The sequence below is a fragment of the Nelumbo nucifera genome, chromosome 2 (genome assembly GCF_055504915.1).
Source record: "Nelumbo nucifera cultivar China Antique chromosome 2, China Antique-T2T, whole genome shotgun sequence".
NCBI lineage: Eukaryota > Viridiplantae > Streptophyta > Magnoliopsida > Proteales > Nelumbonaceae > Nelumbo > Nelumbo nucifera.
Genome location: NC_142650.1, coordinates 30360384 through 30380658, shown reverse-complemented (window position 1 = coordinate 30380658; position 20275 = coordinate 30360384). Strand labels below are relative to the sequence as shown.

Genomic DNA, 20275 nt, shown 5'->3' with positions numbered 1-20275 from the left:
ATCACACTCTTGAAGCTCAACTGCATCCCAGAGGATTTTCTCCAAATCAACTCCATTAACTAGTTACCCTTCTGTATTTAGCTCTCCACTAACCACATACCATCATTCATCCTTCATTCTCACATCGAAACTCTCCAGACTTGATTTCTGAAGCAAATCACCTCTAATTTGTATCTTCAAATCAGATTTCTTGCCACAACTCTTCTTCCCTCCATCAACCCCACAGAGCCCTGCTTTACAGCTTTTTCCAAACCTCCTGTTCCCTAACCTTAAAAATTCCAAGTCTTCAACCCCTCACTCTTCCTCTCCTAAAAACTCCTCTTCAGCCCCATCTTTGTCCCAGCCCTTATTCTTCTCAATTCTTTCATTTTTTTTTTTCTATTTTTTCCTCACTTTTGTTTCTTTCAAACTATTCAAAAGCAATTCTTGCAAAACTTCCCCGCCCCAAAAGAACAGATCTAGTGATTTACCCACCTTCACCTCCTTCTCCACTAACTTACTAATATTCACTTCTCCATTTTGAGAAACTTCGGTAATTTCTTGATTGTCGACCCCCTTTCACCTCTGCCTCCCCCCTTATCCATCCCCCTCTACACCAGCAAGATTTCTTCCCCTTCTCCCACTCCTACCTCCTTCACACCAAAGTCTCCAAATGAAATCGCCAAAAGCCTCTTTTTTCTATTATAAATCCTATTCTGCAAGCTATACCCTTTTGTCCAAAACAGACACTTCCTCTTTCCCTCACCTCCCCTCTCCTCTTCTTTCTCCTACCCTCATGTTTGCCTTCCTTCCTCTCTCAACTTGACCAAAGCATCAATAGTGTTTGGATAAGTTGGCCTTACCTGTTCGTTGCACAAACCAGCATCAGTCCCCTTCTCTGGGACATCATCCCTCACTTTCTCCACTGTTCTTGCCATGCTCACCTTCGACCCATTCTCTGAAAAAGCAGGAATGTTGTCTGTCTCTCACTGGGGAGCAACCTGCACCATCACTTGACTCTCTTTTCCTTTTGGAACTCCAACATCAATAACTGCACCAGTACCCTAGCTCCTAGTTCATCGATTTCCTCTTGGATCTTAACTTCTAACTGTTGCATGTTGTTGTCACTTCAGTTCTCCCCAGTTCTTCTCCCCTTCCCCAAAACTCTCAAAACCTCCTTTTTCTTTCTCAAACCTTGAAACAACCCAAACCCCTTCCTCTGATTTTTTTGAAACACTCGTGTTTGCCTGAACCAGCCTTAAGAATCTCCCATCCTCCCCCTCCATTACAAGCCTTAGTTCATAACTCTCCCCCACAAACTACAGCTCTAAATTATTTGGAATGTTTGAGACCTCCTCCACCTCCACTTACATTGTGGCCATATCCTACCCTTTCCAATCTGTTCTTGTCATCAAACATCAAAAACTTCCCACAGTAATCACCTATTCCTCAAAAGTGAGAATGCTCCAAGAATGAAGAGGAATCCCAACCATGTCAATCCACACTGCCCTTCTACTTCTTTGAACACTCAATGCTCCTGCCACCGGGAACCACCAGCCAAGTCGAAGGTCAAACTCCCTTTCCTTCGATTGTTCAAGTTCCAGGATCTTTTCTGCCAATTCTCTACTGTGAAACATAAATAAAAAAAGTCCATCATTCAGCTTCCTGATGCCCATAGCCCTCTCTTTTCCCCATTCCTTGGCAAATGAAGAGATGTGTGAAGATATCAAGTAAGGACCAACAGATTAATCATTTGAGGCAACTATAATCATATCTGGATTAGGGTTCTGAGATGGAGCACATCTGGTGCTGAAAACTTTACGTGGCAGGAGGGGCTCTCTCCAGAAAAGTGTTGTTTCTGTAATCATTTTTCGTCCCAATCACCATCAACCCAACTCAATTCAAAATATGTTTGTGGATAAATGACAGAGAAATAGGTTAGAGGGAAGAAAGAAATTCTGGTCAAGGAGATATCTCACATGAAATAAGCTTTGATCGAGAACATATCAATGAAGGTATCCTATCGGGTTTAGAGCCCAAGTACATTTCAGCCTTTCTCAGTTAACAACATTCTTAGAGGATGATTATGGGTCGCTTCCTCATAAATAAGAAGGAATTCAACAGCAATGCATCAGAGTCCTCCACAGGCATCCCTAATTAAGCTAAACTTTTATGGATGCAGCATGAGGAATCCAGTTAAATAAGGAATTGGGGTGTCTTAAGGAATACCAAGGGCATATGATGACTATTTATTTGGGAAATGTAGGACAAAGCAACTCAACCAGAGTGAAATTACTAGCTGTGCTACAAGGACCAAGAATGGGAAAATAGTTGAATTACAAGAACATCATTGTAGAAGGAGATTCGAGGATAATCATATTATGACTTTTAAGCAACACAATGGAACTTGACAACAATAAGAACTCAATGAAGTGACAAGTTTGACTGGGGGGAATTTTGCGAATCTTTCCTATGGACCCATTGATCAGCCAATAGTCTAGCTGATTAATTGGCAAGACAGGGTATAAATCTTAGTCAACTGTATAGGAGGTAAGGATGCAATCAAATAGTTCAGGCTTGAGTTCAATCAGGCTCGATTCGAGTTCGATTCTAATCGAGCTTGAATTGAGTTCAAACCTTGGAGTAAGCTCAACTAATTATTTGAGCTTGAGCTCGACCAAAAGTTTGGCTCAAAAGCTCGTGAGCTTGGCTCGATTAACACACACTCAAACACATACATATATTTTTGATAAATGAGATACATACATATCTACGTATATATTATAGAATATAAAAATATACTATATAATATATATTACGAAAATTGAAGGTGATTCAGCTAGCCAGCCAACTTGGTATTGAAAGGCTGATAATTGAAGGCGATTCCCAGGTTGTTGTGGGGTGGTTGCTGAATCCAGATTCGACTATCGGGGGTTTAAGAGATCTTCTTAAGAAGGTGGCTTGGGTAACAAGGAATATGATAGTGAGGATCCCATAGATAAGAAGATTGGCTAATGAGATGGCTGATTCTCTTGCAAAACAAGAATTTAACAGGGATTCTCTGTTCTGGGCAACTTTGTGGTTGTGTATAATCTCTCTACTAGTGGTTACATGTATCTCATGTAGTTCTGATTTGTTCTTAAAGAGTGAGGCTGCCCCTTGAGCCTCTCTCAGGGCTTATTTGTAACAGATCTTTCTTTTGAGTTGTTTGGACTGCTGCCACAGTAATCCGAACAAGCAAGAGGAGGAAGAAGAAGAGGGAGAAGAAGAGAAGAAGAAGAAAGAAAAGAAGGGACTGTCGAATCTGATGGGTAAACCCTATCAGTCGACCCCTTAATAGTTATTAGTCTCTAATCACATTTACAAAGACTAAACTGCCCTTACTTAAGTGTGGGGCAGAGTGTCTCTAATAAGACTGCCACATAAGCAAACAACTTAACAAAGATAAGATGACTAAACTACCCTTATTCGGCTCACTTTAACACTCCCCCTCAAGCTGGAGAATATATGTCATATAATCCCAGCTTGATACATAGATAGTTCACTTTCCCTGAGCTTAGAGCTTTTGTAAACAAATCTGCCCATTGATCATTCGTGCCCACATGTTCTGTGCTTATCTCTCCAGCAAGAACCTTCTCCCTCACAAAGTGGCAATCAACCTCTATGTGCTTTGTTCTCTCAGAGTCTGCCCAGTCTGCATCTGTATACCCAACTACTTCAAGTTTTCCTCCTGGTTTATACAATAGTCCACGGCCTGGAGCTCCCTTCAAATATCTTACAATTCTAAGAACTGCATCCCAGTGAGGTATACGAGGTTTCTGCATGAATTGGCTCACCACACTGACTGCAAAGGAGATGTCGGATCTCGTGATAGTCAGATAGTTCAGCTTCCCCACTAGTCGTCTATACCTTCCAGGATCTTCAAATACTTCTCCTGTATCACTGCTCAACTTAACATTTGGTTCCATAGGGGTCTCAGCCGGTTTTGCACCTAACAATCCTGTTTCTTCCAGTAGATCAAGAACATATTTTCTTTGGCACAGATTTACACCTTGTTTTGACCTGGCAACTTCTATTCCCAAGAAATGCCTCAATGTTCCAAGGTCTTTTGTTTGAAAATGATTTTGCAGAAATACCTTTAGTTTGCCAATCCCCAATTTGTCACTGCCAGTAATGACAATATCATCCACATAGACCACTAATAAAATCTTCCCAGCTTCTGAGTCATAATTGAACACTGAGTGATCAACCTGGCACTGCTTCATTCCAAAACTCTTCACCACCTCACTAAACTTCCCGAACCAAGCACGCGGCGATTGTTTCAACCCATAAATTGCCTTCTTCAGTCTACACACTTTACCATCCTCCCCCTAAGCAACAAACCCAGGTGGTTGCTCCATATATACCTCCTCCACAAGGTCACCATGAAGGAAGACATTTTTTATGTCAAGCTGAAACAGAGGCCAATCATACATAACTGCCAGGGAAATTAGCACTCGAACAGAGCCAATCTTAGCCACCGGAGAGAATGTCTCCATGTAGTCCACTCCATACAACTATGAGTAACCTTTAGCAGCAAGTCTGGCCTTCAGACGCTCCACACTATCATCTGGCAAGTATTTCACAGTATACACCCATTTACAGCCCACAACGTGCTTACCAGGTGGGAGAGTAGAGAGTTCCCACGTTTGAGTATGTTGAAGAGCAGAAAATTCCTCCTCCATTGCCTGCCGCCACCCAGGTGAACTAAGAGCTTCTTGGACATTGTTAGGTATGGAAATAGATGACAAAAGTGAAACAAACTGATGATGTGAGGTGGAAAGACGAGATAATGAAACAAAATTGGAAATGGGATGGAGGGTAGAATTGCGTTTACCTTTCCGTAAGGCAATGGGTAGGTCAAGGTCTAAGGGTTCAGCAACAGGAGCCATGACAGGATCCGCAGATGAGGTAGAAGCTGGAGGAGGGGCCGGTGTCGTTCGACGTGTATACACTTGCCGGATCGGTGGTCATTCAGTGGTGATCTGCACTGGATGAGGTGATGAGTCTACTCCAATAGCAGCATCTGGAACTGGATCACTGACAGGAAGAGGAAGAGGAAGTAAGGGTGGAGACGAAGGTGCTTCAGGTCTTGAGAAGAAGGGGATAGACTCAAAAAAGGTGACATCAGGGCAGACATAGCACTTTCAAGTAATGGGATTATAACACGTGTCCTTTTTGAGTCCGAGAGTAGCCAAGAAAGACACATTTAATGGAGCGTGCATCTAGTTTGTCTATTCCAGGACTCAGATTGTGGACAAAGCACACACAACCAAAGACATGAGGAGTTAATGGAAATGGAGATAAAGTGGGGAACAAGATAGAGAAGGGGGACCGACCATGAAGAATGAAAGAGGGCATCCGATTAATGAGGAAACATGCAGTGAGTACAGCATCACTCCAAAACCGTTTAGGAACATTCATATGATGAAGAACAGACCGAGCAGTTTCAAGGAGTTGACGGTTCTTTCGTTCAGCCACCCCATTTCGTTGAGGAGTGAATGCACATGAGGTTTGATGAATAATGCCATGCTGTTCTAAATACTGTTGAAATGAAGTAAAAAAGTATTCACGACCATTATCTGAACGGAGAACCTTGATTGGAACACCAAATTGTGCATGTATTTCAACATGGAATTTTTGAAAAATGGAAAATAATTCAACATGTACCCATTATAAGATTCTATTTTAATCGGGCCCCAAACATCTGAATGAACCAAAGAAAAAGGACTCAACATACGACTCTCAACTCTAGGACTGAAGGAAACACGACGATGTTTCCCAAACTGACATGACTCACATTGCAAAACTGACAAATGACTCAAAGACGGAACTAATATCTTGAGAGCCTTGAGAGAAGGGTGTCCCATTCGGCAATGCCACTGTAGAGGAGTAAGTGAAGTCTGAAGAGCAATTGAAGATCCACCACCGTCAAGATAGTACAATCCACCAGCTTCATGCCCCTCACCAATCTTCTTCCCCGTCGTGAGATCCTGAAAAACACAAGTGGAAGGATAAAAGGTAACAGAACAGTTAAGAGCCTTGGTTATTTTACTAACAGACATAAGATTGAATGGAAACTTAGGTACATATAAAACAGATGATAAAGAAAGAGAAGCCATGTCAACATTACCAACACCACAGATGAGAGATGAAGACTCATTGGCAAGTGTAATAGTTTGTGATGTGGAAATTTCAGAAAGAGAGGAGAACACACCTGGAGTCCCGGTCATGTGATAAGAGGCTCCAGAGTCAATAATCCAGGGAGAGGTTTTAGATGACATGCAAGCAATACCTGAGTGGGCAAGAGTGGCAGTGGTATGCTGTGAAGTGGTTTGAAGGAACCGTTCATACTCATCACGTGGTACACTCACCATCTCCCTCCCAGAAGTAGATGTAGATGTGGGAGGAGTTAGGTCTGCCTGTTTACTGTCACTGATATCAACCTCACCAGCTACAGCATGATTAGCCCATTTAGAGGGAGGGCCATGTAGATCATAACAGAAATTCACCGTGTGTCCTTCCCTGCCACAACGAGTACACTTCCTTGCAGAGTTACTCTTCCCTCTGCCACGGCCTCCCCCTGAGTCACAACCACCACCCCGGCCAAACATGGAACTGCCACGGCCTCCTCGGGAGGCATGTCCTCCCCCTCTTGTACCACGTCCACTTCCTCTAGCTGTCACAAGTGCTGATCTATCAGACTGTGTGGGATTCTCTGTCTGTCCCAAAGAAATCCTACGAAGTCATGAGAATACTTCCTCAAGTGTAGGAAGAGTAGAGCTCCCTGATATTTGGGCTCTAACTGGTTCATACTCCAATTTCAACCCCACTAAGAATCTTGTAACATCTATTTGTTCTCTCTGTTGTTGCTGAACTTTAACATCTGGAGTGAGGGGATGATAGACATTGAGTTCATTCCTTATATTCTTCATGCAGGCATAGTACTCTTCTAGTGTTTTGTTTCCTTGTTGCAAATCAAAGTATTCCTGATAAAGTTGATATACCCTTGTTGTATTATCTTGTCCAGAATACAGCTTCTTAGCATGTTCCCATATATCCTTAGCCGTATCTAGGAACATGAAGTTGGCACTAATTTTGGGTTCCATACTATTCCATAGCCAAGTCATGATTTGAGCATCCTCTTGTTCCCAATCATCAAACCCTGGAGAGTCAGCCGGTGATTTATCATCTTTTACATGCTTCACTTTCCTCTTTGCCTTGAGGAAAACTTCCACTGATTTGGCCCATGGAACATAGTTCTCCCCATTCAGTTTAATTGAGGTCATCTGTACACCTAGGTAGTCAGAGGGAACCACCACACTAGGTTTCTGATCATTACACCCATCTCCCATTGCTGCCATGATACTCTTTCACCGTTGCCTCTAACTGAATTCTCAGCTACAAACTGAGTGCTGTTATTAGAAGTTTGATGTTCCAGCTCCTATAGCAGCCCCTAAACACAACAATGGGTACACATGCCTTGTTCCTGTTCACACTACTACTGATTTCACAACACCACGAACCACATAAACATCAATTTAACACTTACTAATCACATGCAAGCCCTCTTACAGCCACTCAATAAAGATTGTGCATCACAAGCACCACCACATAGTCATATCTGTTACACCCAGTACAGACCTGTTTAACACTTTTAAGAGGGCACTACACGACCACAAAGAACTCGGCTAGGTCACTGCATTACACTTTACACCACTCGGCCACTTACAGTAGCCCTTACACCACTCAGCAACTTACAGCAGCCCCTACACCATTCGGCTACTGTACACACAGCCCGTTCTTGGGGTTCTCTCCAAGAACTAGGGCAACAGTGAACCTAGTTCTCTAGGTTCTGATCAGTACTAGCAGGTTCTTGAAGGTTTTCTACCCAGAAATACCAGCAACACAAGGAGAAGAGATAACCGACCTTCCTTTGAGAGTCTCAACCAACCATTCACTGCTGAAGCTGCTTTTCTTAATGAAGAAGGTTATGCGCAGCAGAGAGAGACGAGCTGAGGTGTTTCAGACCTAGGATGAACCAGTTCTCTCCATTGACGGCCCAGAAATGAAGGAAGAGAGGTCACGAACCCTGCTGAGATGTTTCACGAACTGAAGTAGGTCAGGAACATGGCTCTGATACCATGTTTGGACTGCTGCTACAGTAACCGGAACCAGCAAGAGGAGGAAGAAGAAGAGGGAGAAGAAGAGAAGACGAAGAAAGAAAAGAAGGGACTGTTGAATCTGATGGGTAAACCCTATCAGTCGACCCCTTAATAGTTATTAGTCTCTAATCACATTTACAAAGACTAAACTGCCCTTACTTAAGTGTGGGGCAGAGTGTCTCTAATAAGACTGCCACATAAGTAAAAAACTTAACAAAGATAAGATGACTAAACTACCCTTATTCGGCTCACTTTAACATGAGTAATGAATTCAATTTTGATTATCATATATATATATATATATATATATATATATATATATTACGAAAATATATTTTTATATTCTATATATAATATAAGAATATACTATATATTATAAAAATATATCATATGCATTTATATTTATATCTATAAAATATAAAAATATATTCACTTTTGAGCTTTCTAGCCGAATTCGAGCTCACTGAATATGTAATCAAACCGAGCTCAAACTGGAAAATATAGTTTGAATCGAGCTCGAACTTGAACTCAAACCTACTAGTATTTTAGTCAAGCCAAGCCAAGACATTCCAAAGTTTGGCTTGGCTCGACTCGATTGCACCCCTAATAGAGGGTTTATACAAGTCAAGACATGTAGTTGTAATGTGAATGTGGGGTAGGGAAGGTAGTTGAGGCTAATCCTCTTTGCTGGTTCACAATCCTCATGTAACATATTTTTCTTTCACTTAATTAAATTTGGAAGTTGCCAGTCAAAAAAAATATTTGATAAGTCTACTTTATATTGCAAAACATGAAGCACATGATACAAGATCTAATACATGAAATTCAAATGAGGTGGCAGCTACCTTAAAGTTGGTCACATCCTCAAATATTCTTATACCTAAAAACACGAAATGAAATTATTTAGAATAGGCACATATAAAATCCCCTCCCCCTCCCCTCAAGAAAAATGAACAAAATAAATAACATATGGATAGGTCCAAAGAAAAATCCTAACATTACCTACTCCATGTATCATGTATAGTACATATGGTTTCATCAAATAAGTTAGGAGAATTGAGTTAGATGGTTAATATTAAGAAAATGCACATTTATTTTGTCCGAGTATTTGAGGATAGTTTTGTCACTTTTCTTAAGCTGTTGTGCACCTTGCCAGGGGGCACTTTCTACACAAATAGAGAAATGTCATAATTTAATATATCAGGAAAAGGCCAATAGACCATCTGGAGTTAAGCCAGGAGTGTAGGGACTCTGTTTCTAGTTTACATGGAGGAAGCTCAGAGAAGGATCTGGGAACAGGGGTTACAAGATTACGAGTAAAGCTAGGATGGAGGCGGGGGTAGAGGAGGTGGAGGGCAATCACAAGGTTTGGAAGGAAGGAGGGGATAGGGAAGAAAGGAACGGTCTTCAAAAAGTTGAGGGCAAGCAGGTCTCTGATTCAGAGAATGGAAGTCAAGGACCATAGGATTGACACTAGTTACTGGGTCTCGGAAGTGTTTGTTGGAAGGTTGGGAGTTGATTTGGGTCGCAGGGGAAAAGAGGTGAGTGTAGCAGACAATAGTGAGGATTCAGAAATCCCAAAGAACAAATATTCAAGCAAACTCAATGTAGTGCATATCACAAAAGTTTTCTCAAGGCTAAAGGAGGGCCTTGTGGGAGCTGGAATGACAAGTATAAAAAGATCTACAAAAGAAGAAGGATTAAACTAAGTTCTTCGAGTCGGGAGAAATCTTGCTCGGTTTCTTCATTCTCATCCAAATGGGGTCAAAAATAAACCTCGTCAAGATGGTTCTAACTAGGAGAAGTTGATCAATATGAACTTGTCAAAGAAAGTTGAGAGGGATGAATCTGATTCAAGTGAGGTCTCTCCTAAGGAGGATCCAAATGATAAGGACATGAAGAAAGGTGGCATGGATTTGGATTTGAAGACTCTAGTCGATAGAGAGGTGGAAGTTGGTAAATCCCTGGGCTTGTTCTTTTTAAGGGGGTGGGGGTGGGGGAGAATGTTGTAAGGAAAGCCTTGGAAGCTTATGAGAGACAAAGGAGAGAAGAAAGCTTGAGAAAGGTCTCTGAAGAGTTGGGGGGAGAATCTTGGGGTAAGGAGGGAGGCCAAGAAGAGCTCAGTGAGGTGGAAGATTGACCTGTGGCTTTGTAGGTGAATTGCTTCTTTGGCACTGTTGTTGCAGAAATGATGTGCTTCTCTTGCTTTCTCTGTTTTTGTTGTTTTTGTTGGTTTGTCGTAGTTGTGTGGTCTGGGGATGTTATACTAACACCTGCTCTGAGATTGTATTCAGTTTCTTTTTTCTTTTAATAAATTTTTATCCTTTTACTTATCAAAAAAATATTGTTTTCTAGAGTAAATATCTCATATTATTGGATAATCAGCCAATTCCTTGGTTAGGGGGTTATAGGCAGGACCAAGATGTATTGACCTTAGCCTATCCATGTTATCATTACTTTTTCAGGGGTAAATACAATAAAAAATTTTACAACATCACATTTCCCTTTTTCTTTTGTACAAATAAGATTATTGATACAAATATTTCCTTCCCACTCCTTTTTCTTTACAATAAGCTGTATTCAGTTGGATGAAATAACCCTATTCTAGATGGCACCATTCTTCTGGCTGTTGCATTTGGAAAGGGAACTGTGATTAGTCAAATTAGACAATCAGATTATAAATGAATTTTATCCCTCCTTTCTCCAATCCTCAGATTTGCATTTATAGGGAGCCATAATGAACTATTGTGGAGCAAGGCTGTAGACAGTTTAATCACTAACTTGCTTTGGTAGAGGAACCATAACCAAACAAGTAGAAGTACTCAATTATAGATGGTTTCTTTTCCTCTACTTCCTTTCTTGCAAGTAAAATTTAGAGATTGAATGAAAGAGAGAAGGGGAAAACTAAATAATATAAGATAGAATACATATTTGAAGAAGATATTTGCAGAGAAGATTCCCTTCACCTACCCATGAATGTGCTCTCTTTTTCCCTTCCTTTTTCTTTCTTCCTTTTTCTCCACAAGAGTTCTTTTCTTCTCTTTTCACTATTAACTTCCTTAAGACTCTCTAAGACTCTGGTTGTTAAGAAATCTTTTCTCTAGAGGAGGAGCCTCCCTCCAAAGAACTTAAATAGGGATTGGGTTGGTTACCCCTCCCTATAGGTGAAAGACACCTGGCCTCCTACTTAAAGAGATAGAAAACCGGTATAGAACACCTCTTTAGTCCAAATGGGCTCTAGTTAGCCTGCTAGCCCTTGGGCTGTAGAAATGATCCCAACCCATTTAATTAGGTTGTAAACAATCTTAAAGTTGTTGGATTTCATGGGCTTATGATTGAGTCCATTCTCTTTCTTGAGGAAAGACAAGGACCTTTTCACTAAGTTCAGATTTTAATAGGTAATTCACTAAGTTCTAATCTTTCAGAGTTAATTAATTAGAAGTTAGAACAGAGCCAAAAAAACAAAATTTACAAAACAAACTCATCATACAAGTCTTTTTCCATGATATGCTCTTAACCAAGGAACCAACATGTACTATGGCTACAGAAATACAATTCAAGTAGCTAAAAATGATTTCCTCAGTTTTGTCAGGTATGATGTTTGCAATGGTAACTCAGTCCTATTTTGGGAGGATACTTGGGTGGGAGAGACTCCATTGAAGGACCTTTTCCCTTCTTTGTTCTCTGTTTCACGGTACAAAAAGCGTTTTGTGTCAAAGTTTTTTTCCATTATGAATGACCCATTAACACCAAATTGAGACTTTGGGTTTCATAGAGGTTTAAGGGAAGAGGAAATTGTGTCTCTCACAGATCTGCTAAGTCCACTTGATACAGTATGTTTGGACCCTTCTGAACCTGATATTCGGATTTGGACACCCCAGCGGAATGGATCCTTTTCATGCGCTTCTTTCTTTAAATCCATTACTCAGTCTACCCCCAATCAGCCTTTCCCTTTTAAGGAAATTTGGTGCAGGCCTGTTCCCCCTAAGGTTATGGCTTTTTGCTGGGAAGTGTATTATAGGAAAATAAACACCTTTGACGCTCTACAAAAGAGAAGACCTTTTCTCTGTCTCTCACCTTCCTGGTGTATTCTTTGCAGGTCACATGGTGAGGACTGTAACCATAAACTAATATCTTGTTCATTTACTGCAGAGTTATGGGAGTGGCTCTTCTCATTGTTTGGGTGCAGGTTGGTTAGGCCAGCAGATGTAAGTTTGTTCTTTGATCCTGCTTTCTTCCCTTGGCGGCACAGAAGAGGAAGAATTATGCGGAGGTGTGCAAGAGCAGCGCTGATTTGGTCTGTGTGGGAAGAAAGGAATGCCAGAATTTTCCAAGAGAAGGAGAGAAGCCCAGAAGAGATGAAGGACTGCATTCTAAATAGGGTGATCTTATGGCTAAAATCACTGGACCTATTCCATCAATTCTCATTCAATGATATGTGGAGGAATTGGTTAGCAGTGGCTAATTGCTCATCCATAAAGACTAAAGTGAGCATGGCTTGGGAATGTGGTTGGTAATCTTGGTCCGTCAGGGTGGGAGGGGGGTACTGAGGAATGAGAGTGGGAATGTGGTTCTTATTTTCTCAGGACCCATAGGAGTTGGAAACTCTACTAGGGTGGAACTTGCTGCCACTATCCAGGGAGTACAGTTAGCAGTGCAGATAGGTGTGGAACAGTTGATAATAGAAGGGGACTCCAAGGTGGTAGTGGGCTGGGTACAAAATCGGGAGTCTGTAGTGTGGTGTTTTAAGAATGAAATTAAAAAGTTCAACTGCCTAACAAGAAGCTTGACAGTGAGAATACAATGGGTGGGGAAGTCAGCTAACTCTATGGCTGATGGTCTTGCAAAGCAAGGGGTAAATAGGGAAAGTTTGTATTGGGCTCAATTGTAGACTGAATCTGTTTTCTATCTTTTGTCTTTCTTCCTACTGGTAGGAGAGGACGCAGCTCGTGCCTCTCCAAGGGAAGCTTGTAACCGCACTAGTTTTTATTAATGAAATTGATCCTTTTTAATTATCAAAAACAAGAGTAGCTAAAAATGTTGTTTAGCCAATGAACAGTCCTAGGTTTATGATTGTACTAAAGCACACATATGCTACGGATCTTATGTATCTACAATGGGATACATGAAGCTTTTCAAATACAACCTTTGTGGAGCAAACAAAGAAATGTAAGCAAGACAATAATCTATCACAAAGACGGAACCAGAAAAAACCATGACAGCTATAAGGAATACCATTAATTGTGCGAACACATTTCCATTCATGTGGTTCAATTGCATCATCCACATTCCCTCCAAAATATCTGTCTGACCTGAAACTGTCCCCCAAACCTGATGACCGGCGGAGAAGTATTTCTGGGCCTACAATTGCAAAAGAAAACAGAAAATGGCAGCAACTCAATACCATTACTCTACAAATCCATGTATACATACTCTAAAAGTAAAACAAGGTGAATTAATGTGTCTCAATGCTAAGGATACAGGATTTACTTATGCTCTATTATGTGTCTACACAGTAAAGATAATACTGATAAAAACAAAAAAAAAAAAAAGCTTTATTAATATAGAAGAATGGATGGAGAAACTTTGTGCAGCCACTGTGTGCAAATGAATGCCAAAGGTATGCTAACTTTGTGCAGCCAGTCTGCTACCCTCCCCAACTTTAAATCTGATGTCTTTGAAAATGAGGAAGGCGTGCCAAAATACCTTTCCACACACTAGTGCCATAGGATAGGTGAGAAGGGAGAGTAAACCAACCCAACAGGGAGCTGTCATATCCTCTATAACTTGCCTCTGCAACTGATTATCCTCCACACCGAACCTCGAACCTCCACAGCCATTTACTAAGCAAAGTATCATTCACCCCCCCCCCCCCCAAGGGTCCTCACACCCACACGCCACACCCCCACAATCCTTGGGAAAACAAATGGAATCCCAAGCTGCCAAGTGGAGCTTCTTTCCTTGCTGGGCCCTCCCAAAGGAAATCCTTTCTTGATTTCTCCAAAGTACTAGCAACTGAGGCTGGTAAAAAGAACAGAGAGAAAGAGAGAGAGAGAGAGATAATAGGTAGGCAATCTAGAAATCACACCCTGAATTGACATTAACCTCCCACCTTTTGACAAGAAACAACCCTTCCAGCTGAAGAGCCTTCTCTTACATTTCTCAATAACTGGATCCCATAATGCAGCAGATCTGTAGTTGGCACCAAGGGGAATCCCTAGATATTTTGTTGGCAGCTCTCCCACCTGACCAAGAGTGCTAGCAAGCTCACCAGTATGTGGCACCTCCCCTACTGGGACAATATGGCTTTTCTGGAGATTTACTTTTAATCCAGACACAGCTTCAAAACAGATCAGCAAACATCTAAGGAACATCAAATCAGACTGCCTTTCCCTGCCACACACTAGTTCCCTGGAGATTTACTTTTAAGTCTCTTAACCTTCTCTTATTTGATTTATGTAGTTGTTTGCTATGGTCTATTGAACCTTAAACATGCATTATACTTCTAACAATTCCTTGAAAGTTTATTAACTAATTCCATGTCTTTAGATTTCCCAAATGTCTTAGCAAAATTTCCCCATCTCTGCATGGCAGAATGTCCATCAATACCAGAATTGTGATCCATTGTCAAAATATCACCTACTCCTAGCAGTCAAGCAACATGTACAAAAAAAATGAGTATACTAGAGATGTGAATGTTAAAATAGACAAATGATAAGAACAGAAGAAGAAGAAGAAGAAGAAGGGGAGAAACATCACCTGATGTTGTGTTACCCTATAGATATAGAAACTTCAGTAGGGTTCTAATCTGAAACCAAGAAGCATCAAGAGAAAAGACAAGAGAAGCTAAAAGGGGTGTCAAGAATGATCAACTACTCCCTAAAAGGCGACATGCTACAACAGTATACTGGAGGGTACAACCATATACAGCCAATTTACAGATAGACCTGTTCATGGGTGGGGCGTGGGCTGGGCTTTTGCCAAAATTTGAATAGGCCTGGCCTGAATCCCAAGCCCGAAGCCTGGCCTGTTAACAGGTCTATTTACAGCCCCCCCCCCCCCCCCCCCCCCCCCCTTGCATGCTGGTCCCAACTATCTACACTTCTAGAGTCTTAGCATGGACATACTGGATCAGACCTAACCTCCATCATTTTTCACACAAAGTAGCCACTTGCAGACTCAAACCCACATACACACTTGTCAGCATGAGATTTTACCATCACAGTAACAGCCACTTAGTAAAACAGTAAAACCTGAAAAGAAAGGATAAAAAATGGGCATATTGATTGGAACCTAGGGGTACCCAATAGTTAATAAAATGAGGGTATGTGGATTAATAGAAGACCATACATGGCACCAGTAAGAAGCAGTGTTGTAAGACTTGTCCCGGACCGGATGGTCAGACCATGAAAACAAGGAACCAGTGGCCTTTCCGGGTCCCAGTTAAATGATGGTTTTGGCGGGTTTATGGGCTGAATAGGCAAACCGCCTGCTTAACTGGTAAAACCAGGGATCCGCAGGGCATTCTGGTTGTTAGTCCAGTTCAAATCTTACAATACAAATAAGAAGTGATCTATTGCAAGTTGAAAAGTCTAAACTAGGGACAAGCCAAAAAGAGCACATGTTAAAGTATTGAGAAATGATTTGAGGGCTCACAGTTTAAAAATTGACATGGTGACCCCATAAATTTGGAATGATGAAACAATTTAACACTGATAAATAGAATAGAATGATGAAACAAGAATCATGTAGCTGAACCCATAAAGTTGGAATAATACTTAGTTGAGTTGAGTAACTAGTATTAAATCCTTAAATTTGCTGCACTAGGAACAGGTTATGAAAATACTCTCAATCACAGAAGGCCTTTCTTCCCAAGCTAGTCTTCTGGACAGAAGGCCCTAGATTAGTTAAAAAGACATTAGGCCCTAATAATGATTCATTAGGCATTTAATGGGCCTGTACTAGAGCTCATTTAATGGGACAGCAGGGCCTAAAAGAATTAAATTTGTATTAATTAACAAAACTTACATAATCTTATGAGGTGTCCTATTTTTTGTATAAGAGGGATGCCACCTGTCCCATCATAAAGAGAGGGTTCTTTTCCTTCATCTAGCCACTTAAGTGAGGTGAAACATGGCACCCTAAGAAGAGAGGGTTCTTTTCCCTCCGTTAGCCATTTTAAGTGGGGGGACACAAGTCACCTTAAGAAAAATAGGGTTATTTTCCCTTAAGCCATTCTAAGTAGGGTAACACATGGCACACTAAGAAAAGATGGGTGGGGAATTACCTAACCACCCCCCTCCTCTATATATACCCCTTTCCTTATAGGAGAGAGGACTAATGTCATTCGATGGGCTAATGCTATTATGTTTATAGGATTTCTAGCTACAGGAGACAAATGAAAGGAGAAAGAGAAGAAGATAGGGACATGAGGAACAAAGAAGAAAGAAGAAGACGAACATAGGGAATGGAGTGTTCCACCTCCACCCATTCACAATGATATTCTACAACCTCCTTTATGAGAAGGACTATACCTATTCTTTCTACTCCTCTCACCCCTCTCTTTATTTATTTATTTATTTTTCTTCCTTGTCTCACATTTAAACAGATGTAAGGAGACAACCATCTACAGCCTTGTCCATGAAATTTGGCTGATTATGGTTCCTCACACCATGATAGAAAATCATTATTTAAAGGCCATCTACAGCCGTATTCATGAAATATAGCTTATTATCGTCCCTACTTAATTGTTATGTATAGAAAAAATTTATTTATTCATATTTGTTGGTTCTCTCAAATAAAGAGGGAATATATGCCAGAATTTTCCTTTGAAAATTCTCTAGTGAAATTCTACTTAGTTTATTCCAATCATTACACTTCTAAACCAGAATCAAGAGGTTTTCTTTGACCTTAGCAGAGATGTTAAAGGAATATCTACATGATATTCTAAATAGGACTTACCCAAATATAAAAATGCTCAGTTATTAATCTAATTGGGTAAATTATGTTATGTGAGAAATCATACTAAAATTTTTTCCACTAACAACTACCCCATGGCAAATGATAAATCAAACCAAAATGTCCAATACAAATATTAGTTCAAATGTCACCAAAGACCCATATATAATACTAAATGGCATCGCCACCAAAAAAATAGTGTATAACTTAATGATATTGTTGAACATGATAATTATACAATTCACCTTTTCCAATTCTTATAAGTTTTTTCAATCCATGTGCATACCGCCTAATTCGAGGCCGATGTCCTTCAAGGTTGAGCCTTCCACAACAAAAGAGCAAAATGATATAAGAAATTACTAGTTGATAAAAATAAAAGCCAAAATTTGTATACAATAATGAAACAACAACAAAATTAAGCACCCAACATGTGTACCATAAACAAATGGGTGGAGATTGTCACCCAACATGTGTACTAGACAAATGGTTGTGGAGATTTCCCTTTGAAAGAGACAGGCTATGGACAAGGTAATTGAAAGCATTCATGGGCTGGAAAGAAATGGCTGGGATGCAAAGCTTTTTCCCCATTCAACCTGGGTCAGCAGGTCACTGACCAAGTCAATGGTTTTTGGTAAACAATGGTTCGGGGGTGAAACGGAACCGGTTGCCTAGACAGTTTCTAGGCTGAATGGTCCAACCATCCAAGTCAACGACGGCTCGGAAACCATGCCCTACAATTTATTTTTTCTCTAGGGTTTTTCCTTGAGGTTTTTGACCAAGGACATCCTAAGCTGGTTGGCTATGAGCTAGTGGAGCTCATGCTGCAGGTAATAATCTACTATAACTACTAGAGAGACCGGTATGTACAGGTCTAGAAGATGGACAGTCAAGTAACAGTCCAGGAAGTTTTTTGGGCTGTTGACAGCAGAAAGGCTGCAGCTCAAGGCTCCCATCACATCTAAACTAGTTTTCTGAGAATGTTAACAGTGAAGACACTGTCCTTGGACTGTTACACCCTTGTTGTAAGCTATTAAGAGTTTGTTTTTTTTTTTTTTCTCTCATCTTCTTTGAGAAGAACTTATGCTGAATTGCAGTAAGTTTACTATGTCTTCAAGCACCAATGAAGTGACCTCTGAAGAGAACAGGTCAGGATGGGGTTTCTTTAAAATGGGGAATCCCAGTTACCCTAGTTTTCAAATTATAAATGTGAAGTTGGATGAATACAACTTCAAGGAATGGTCCATTTCAGCAAAGCTACATATTACAAGTTCTGGACTGTTGGGATATACCAATGATAGATTAAGAATCCAATGTTGGTGAAAGCTAAATTACTGTAGCCGAAGTAGCAGAAAAGAGAAGAAGAAGAAGAAGAGATGCAGGAATGTCGAACTCTCACCTCAGTCGACAGTACTATTATTTATATTATGGTGTAGTACAATGATACAGGAAGTTACTAGAATGCCCTTGATTAGTGATGGGACACCCAGACAACTTAAAACATTAAACAGGATTAGGCCCAGTAACAAAGGCCCAGTACAGGACAACTTAAACTTAAGTATAAGCTAATAAGAACTCTTATCAGCCGAACACTCATACATACAAAGACTTCAATCCAACACTCCCCCTCAAGCTAAGCATGGATATCAATCATGTTTAGCTTGCCAAGCATGTCCCTAAACTTTGTTGCTGCCAGCCCTTTAGTCAGTACATCCGCAATTTGCATCTCAGATGGAGTATAAGGCACACAGAGTTCACCCGAGACAATTCTTTCTCTAACAAAGTGCCGATCAATCTCAATATGTTTTGTCCTGTCATGCTGCACGGGATTGTTGGCAATGTTGATGGCAGCTTTATTGTCACAATACAGCCTGAGAGGACCTTCAGCCTTAATGCCAAGTTCATTAAGAAGAGTTCTGAGCCATAAGAGTTTAGCAACCCCGTGGGCCATAGCTCGATACTCTGCTTCTGCACTTGATCTAGCCACTACATTCTGCTTCTTACTGTGCCATGTGACCAGGTTTCCTCCCACAAATATACAGTAACCCGAGGTTGACTTCCTGTCTCCAACAGACCCAGCCCAATCTGCATCAGTGTAGGCTTCAATTTCAATTCTATTGTTTTTCCTGAAAAGAATTCCCTTCCCTGGGCAAGTCTTCAAGTACCTGAGAATCCTTTCAACTGCTTTCATATGAGGAATCTTTGGAGAGTGCATAAATTGACTGACAACATGCACAGCATAAGCAATATCTGGCCGAGTGAGGGATAAGTATATCAGCTTCCCTACCAATTTTTGGTATCTCTCTTTATCATAGTAGTCCTCCCCTACTGATTCCTGCAGGCCATGGTTCTGTTCCATTGGAGTATCTGCTGGCCTACACCCCATCATGCATGTTTCCTCTAGGAGGTCAAGAACATACTTCCGTTGACATATGTAGATTCCCTCTCTTGACCTGGCAACTTCAATCCCAAAAAAAATATCTCAAATGACCCAAGTCTTTTATCTCAAATTCAGAAGCTAGAAACTCCTTCAGTCTTTTTATCTCTTCCAAGTCATTCCCGGTAATTACCATATCATCCACATAAACAATGAGTGCAGTAAGTTTGCTATCCTGTCTCCTTATGAACAAGGTATGGTCTGCACCACTCTGAGTGTACCCCACTTTCTTCATGGCCCCACAGAGCCTCTCAAACCATGCACGGGGAGATTGCTTCAACCCATATAATGCTTTCCTCAATTTGCACACCTTTCTACTAAAGTCATAGCCTGGTGGAGGTTCCATAAATACCTCTTCATGAAGGTCACCATTTAAGAAGGCATTCTTCACATCCAGCTGATGAAGTTCCCATGAAAAATTTGCTACTAGTGACAATAGAACCCGAATTGTGTTGAGCTTTGCTACCAGGGCAAAGGTTTCTTTGTAATCAATCCCTTCTTTCTGAGTAAACCCCTTTGCCACAAGTCTGGCCTTGTACCTTTCAATGGAGTGATAGGCAGGAGATAAATGTGAGTAAGAAACAAAATCAGCAATGGGGTGTCGGGTGGTGCAAGAGCGGATAGGCTTACGGAGAGCAATAGGAAGATCCAAATCAGAAGTATGAGAGTTGAAATTACCTTGGATTGTAGAGACAGATTG

The 20275-nt window shown here is 40.8% G+C and overlaps 1 protein-coding gene across 5 annotated transcripts in view; it reads right to left on the bottom strand.

Annotated features, from left to right (window-relative positions):
• The window catches only part of LOC104603372 (ENHANCED DISEASE RESISTANCE protein (DUF1336)), a 116444-nt gene that overhangs the window by 72406 nt on the left and 23763 nt on the right, over positions 1 to 20275 (bottom strand). For all 5 annotated transcript variants that reach the window (XR_016082266.1, XR_016082265.1, XR_016082264.1 and 2 more), the window contains 3 exons: positions 17387 to 17463; positions 13419 to 13544; positions 9029 to 9063 (listed from right to left, as the gene is read on the bottom strand). Coding sequence is in view for 2 of the 5 variants with exons in the window: in XM_088897312.1 (XP_088753438.1) it covers positions 9029 to 9063; positions 13419 to 13544; positions 17387 to 17463 (238 nt within the window). In the remaining 3 variants the exon portion in view is untranslated. The remainder of the gene's footprint in view (positions 1 to 9028; positions 9064 to 13418; positions 13545 to 17386; positions 17464 to 20275) is intronic.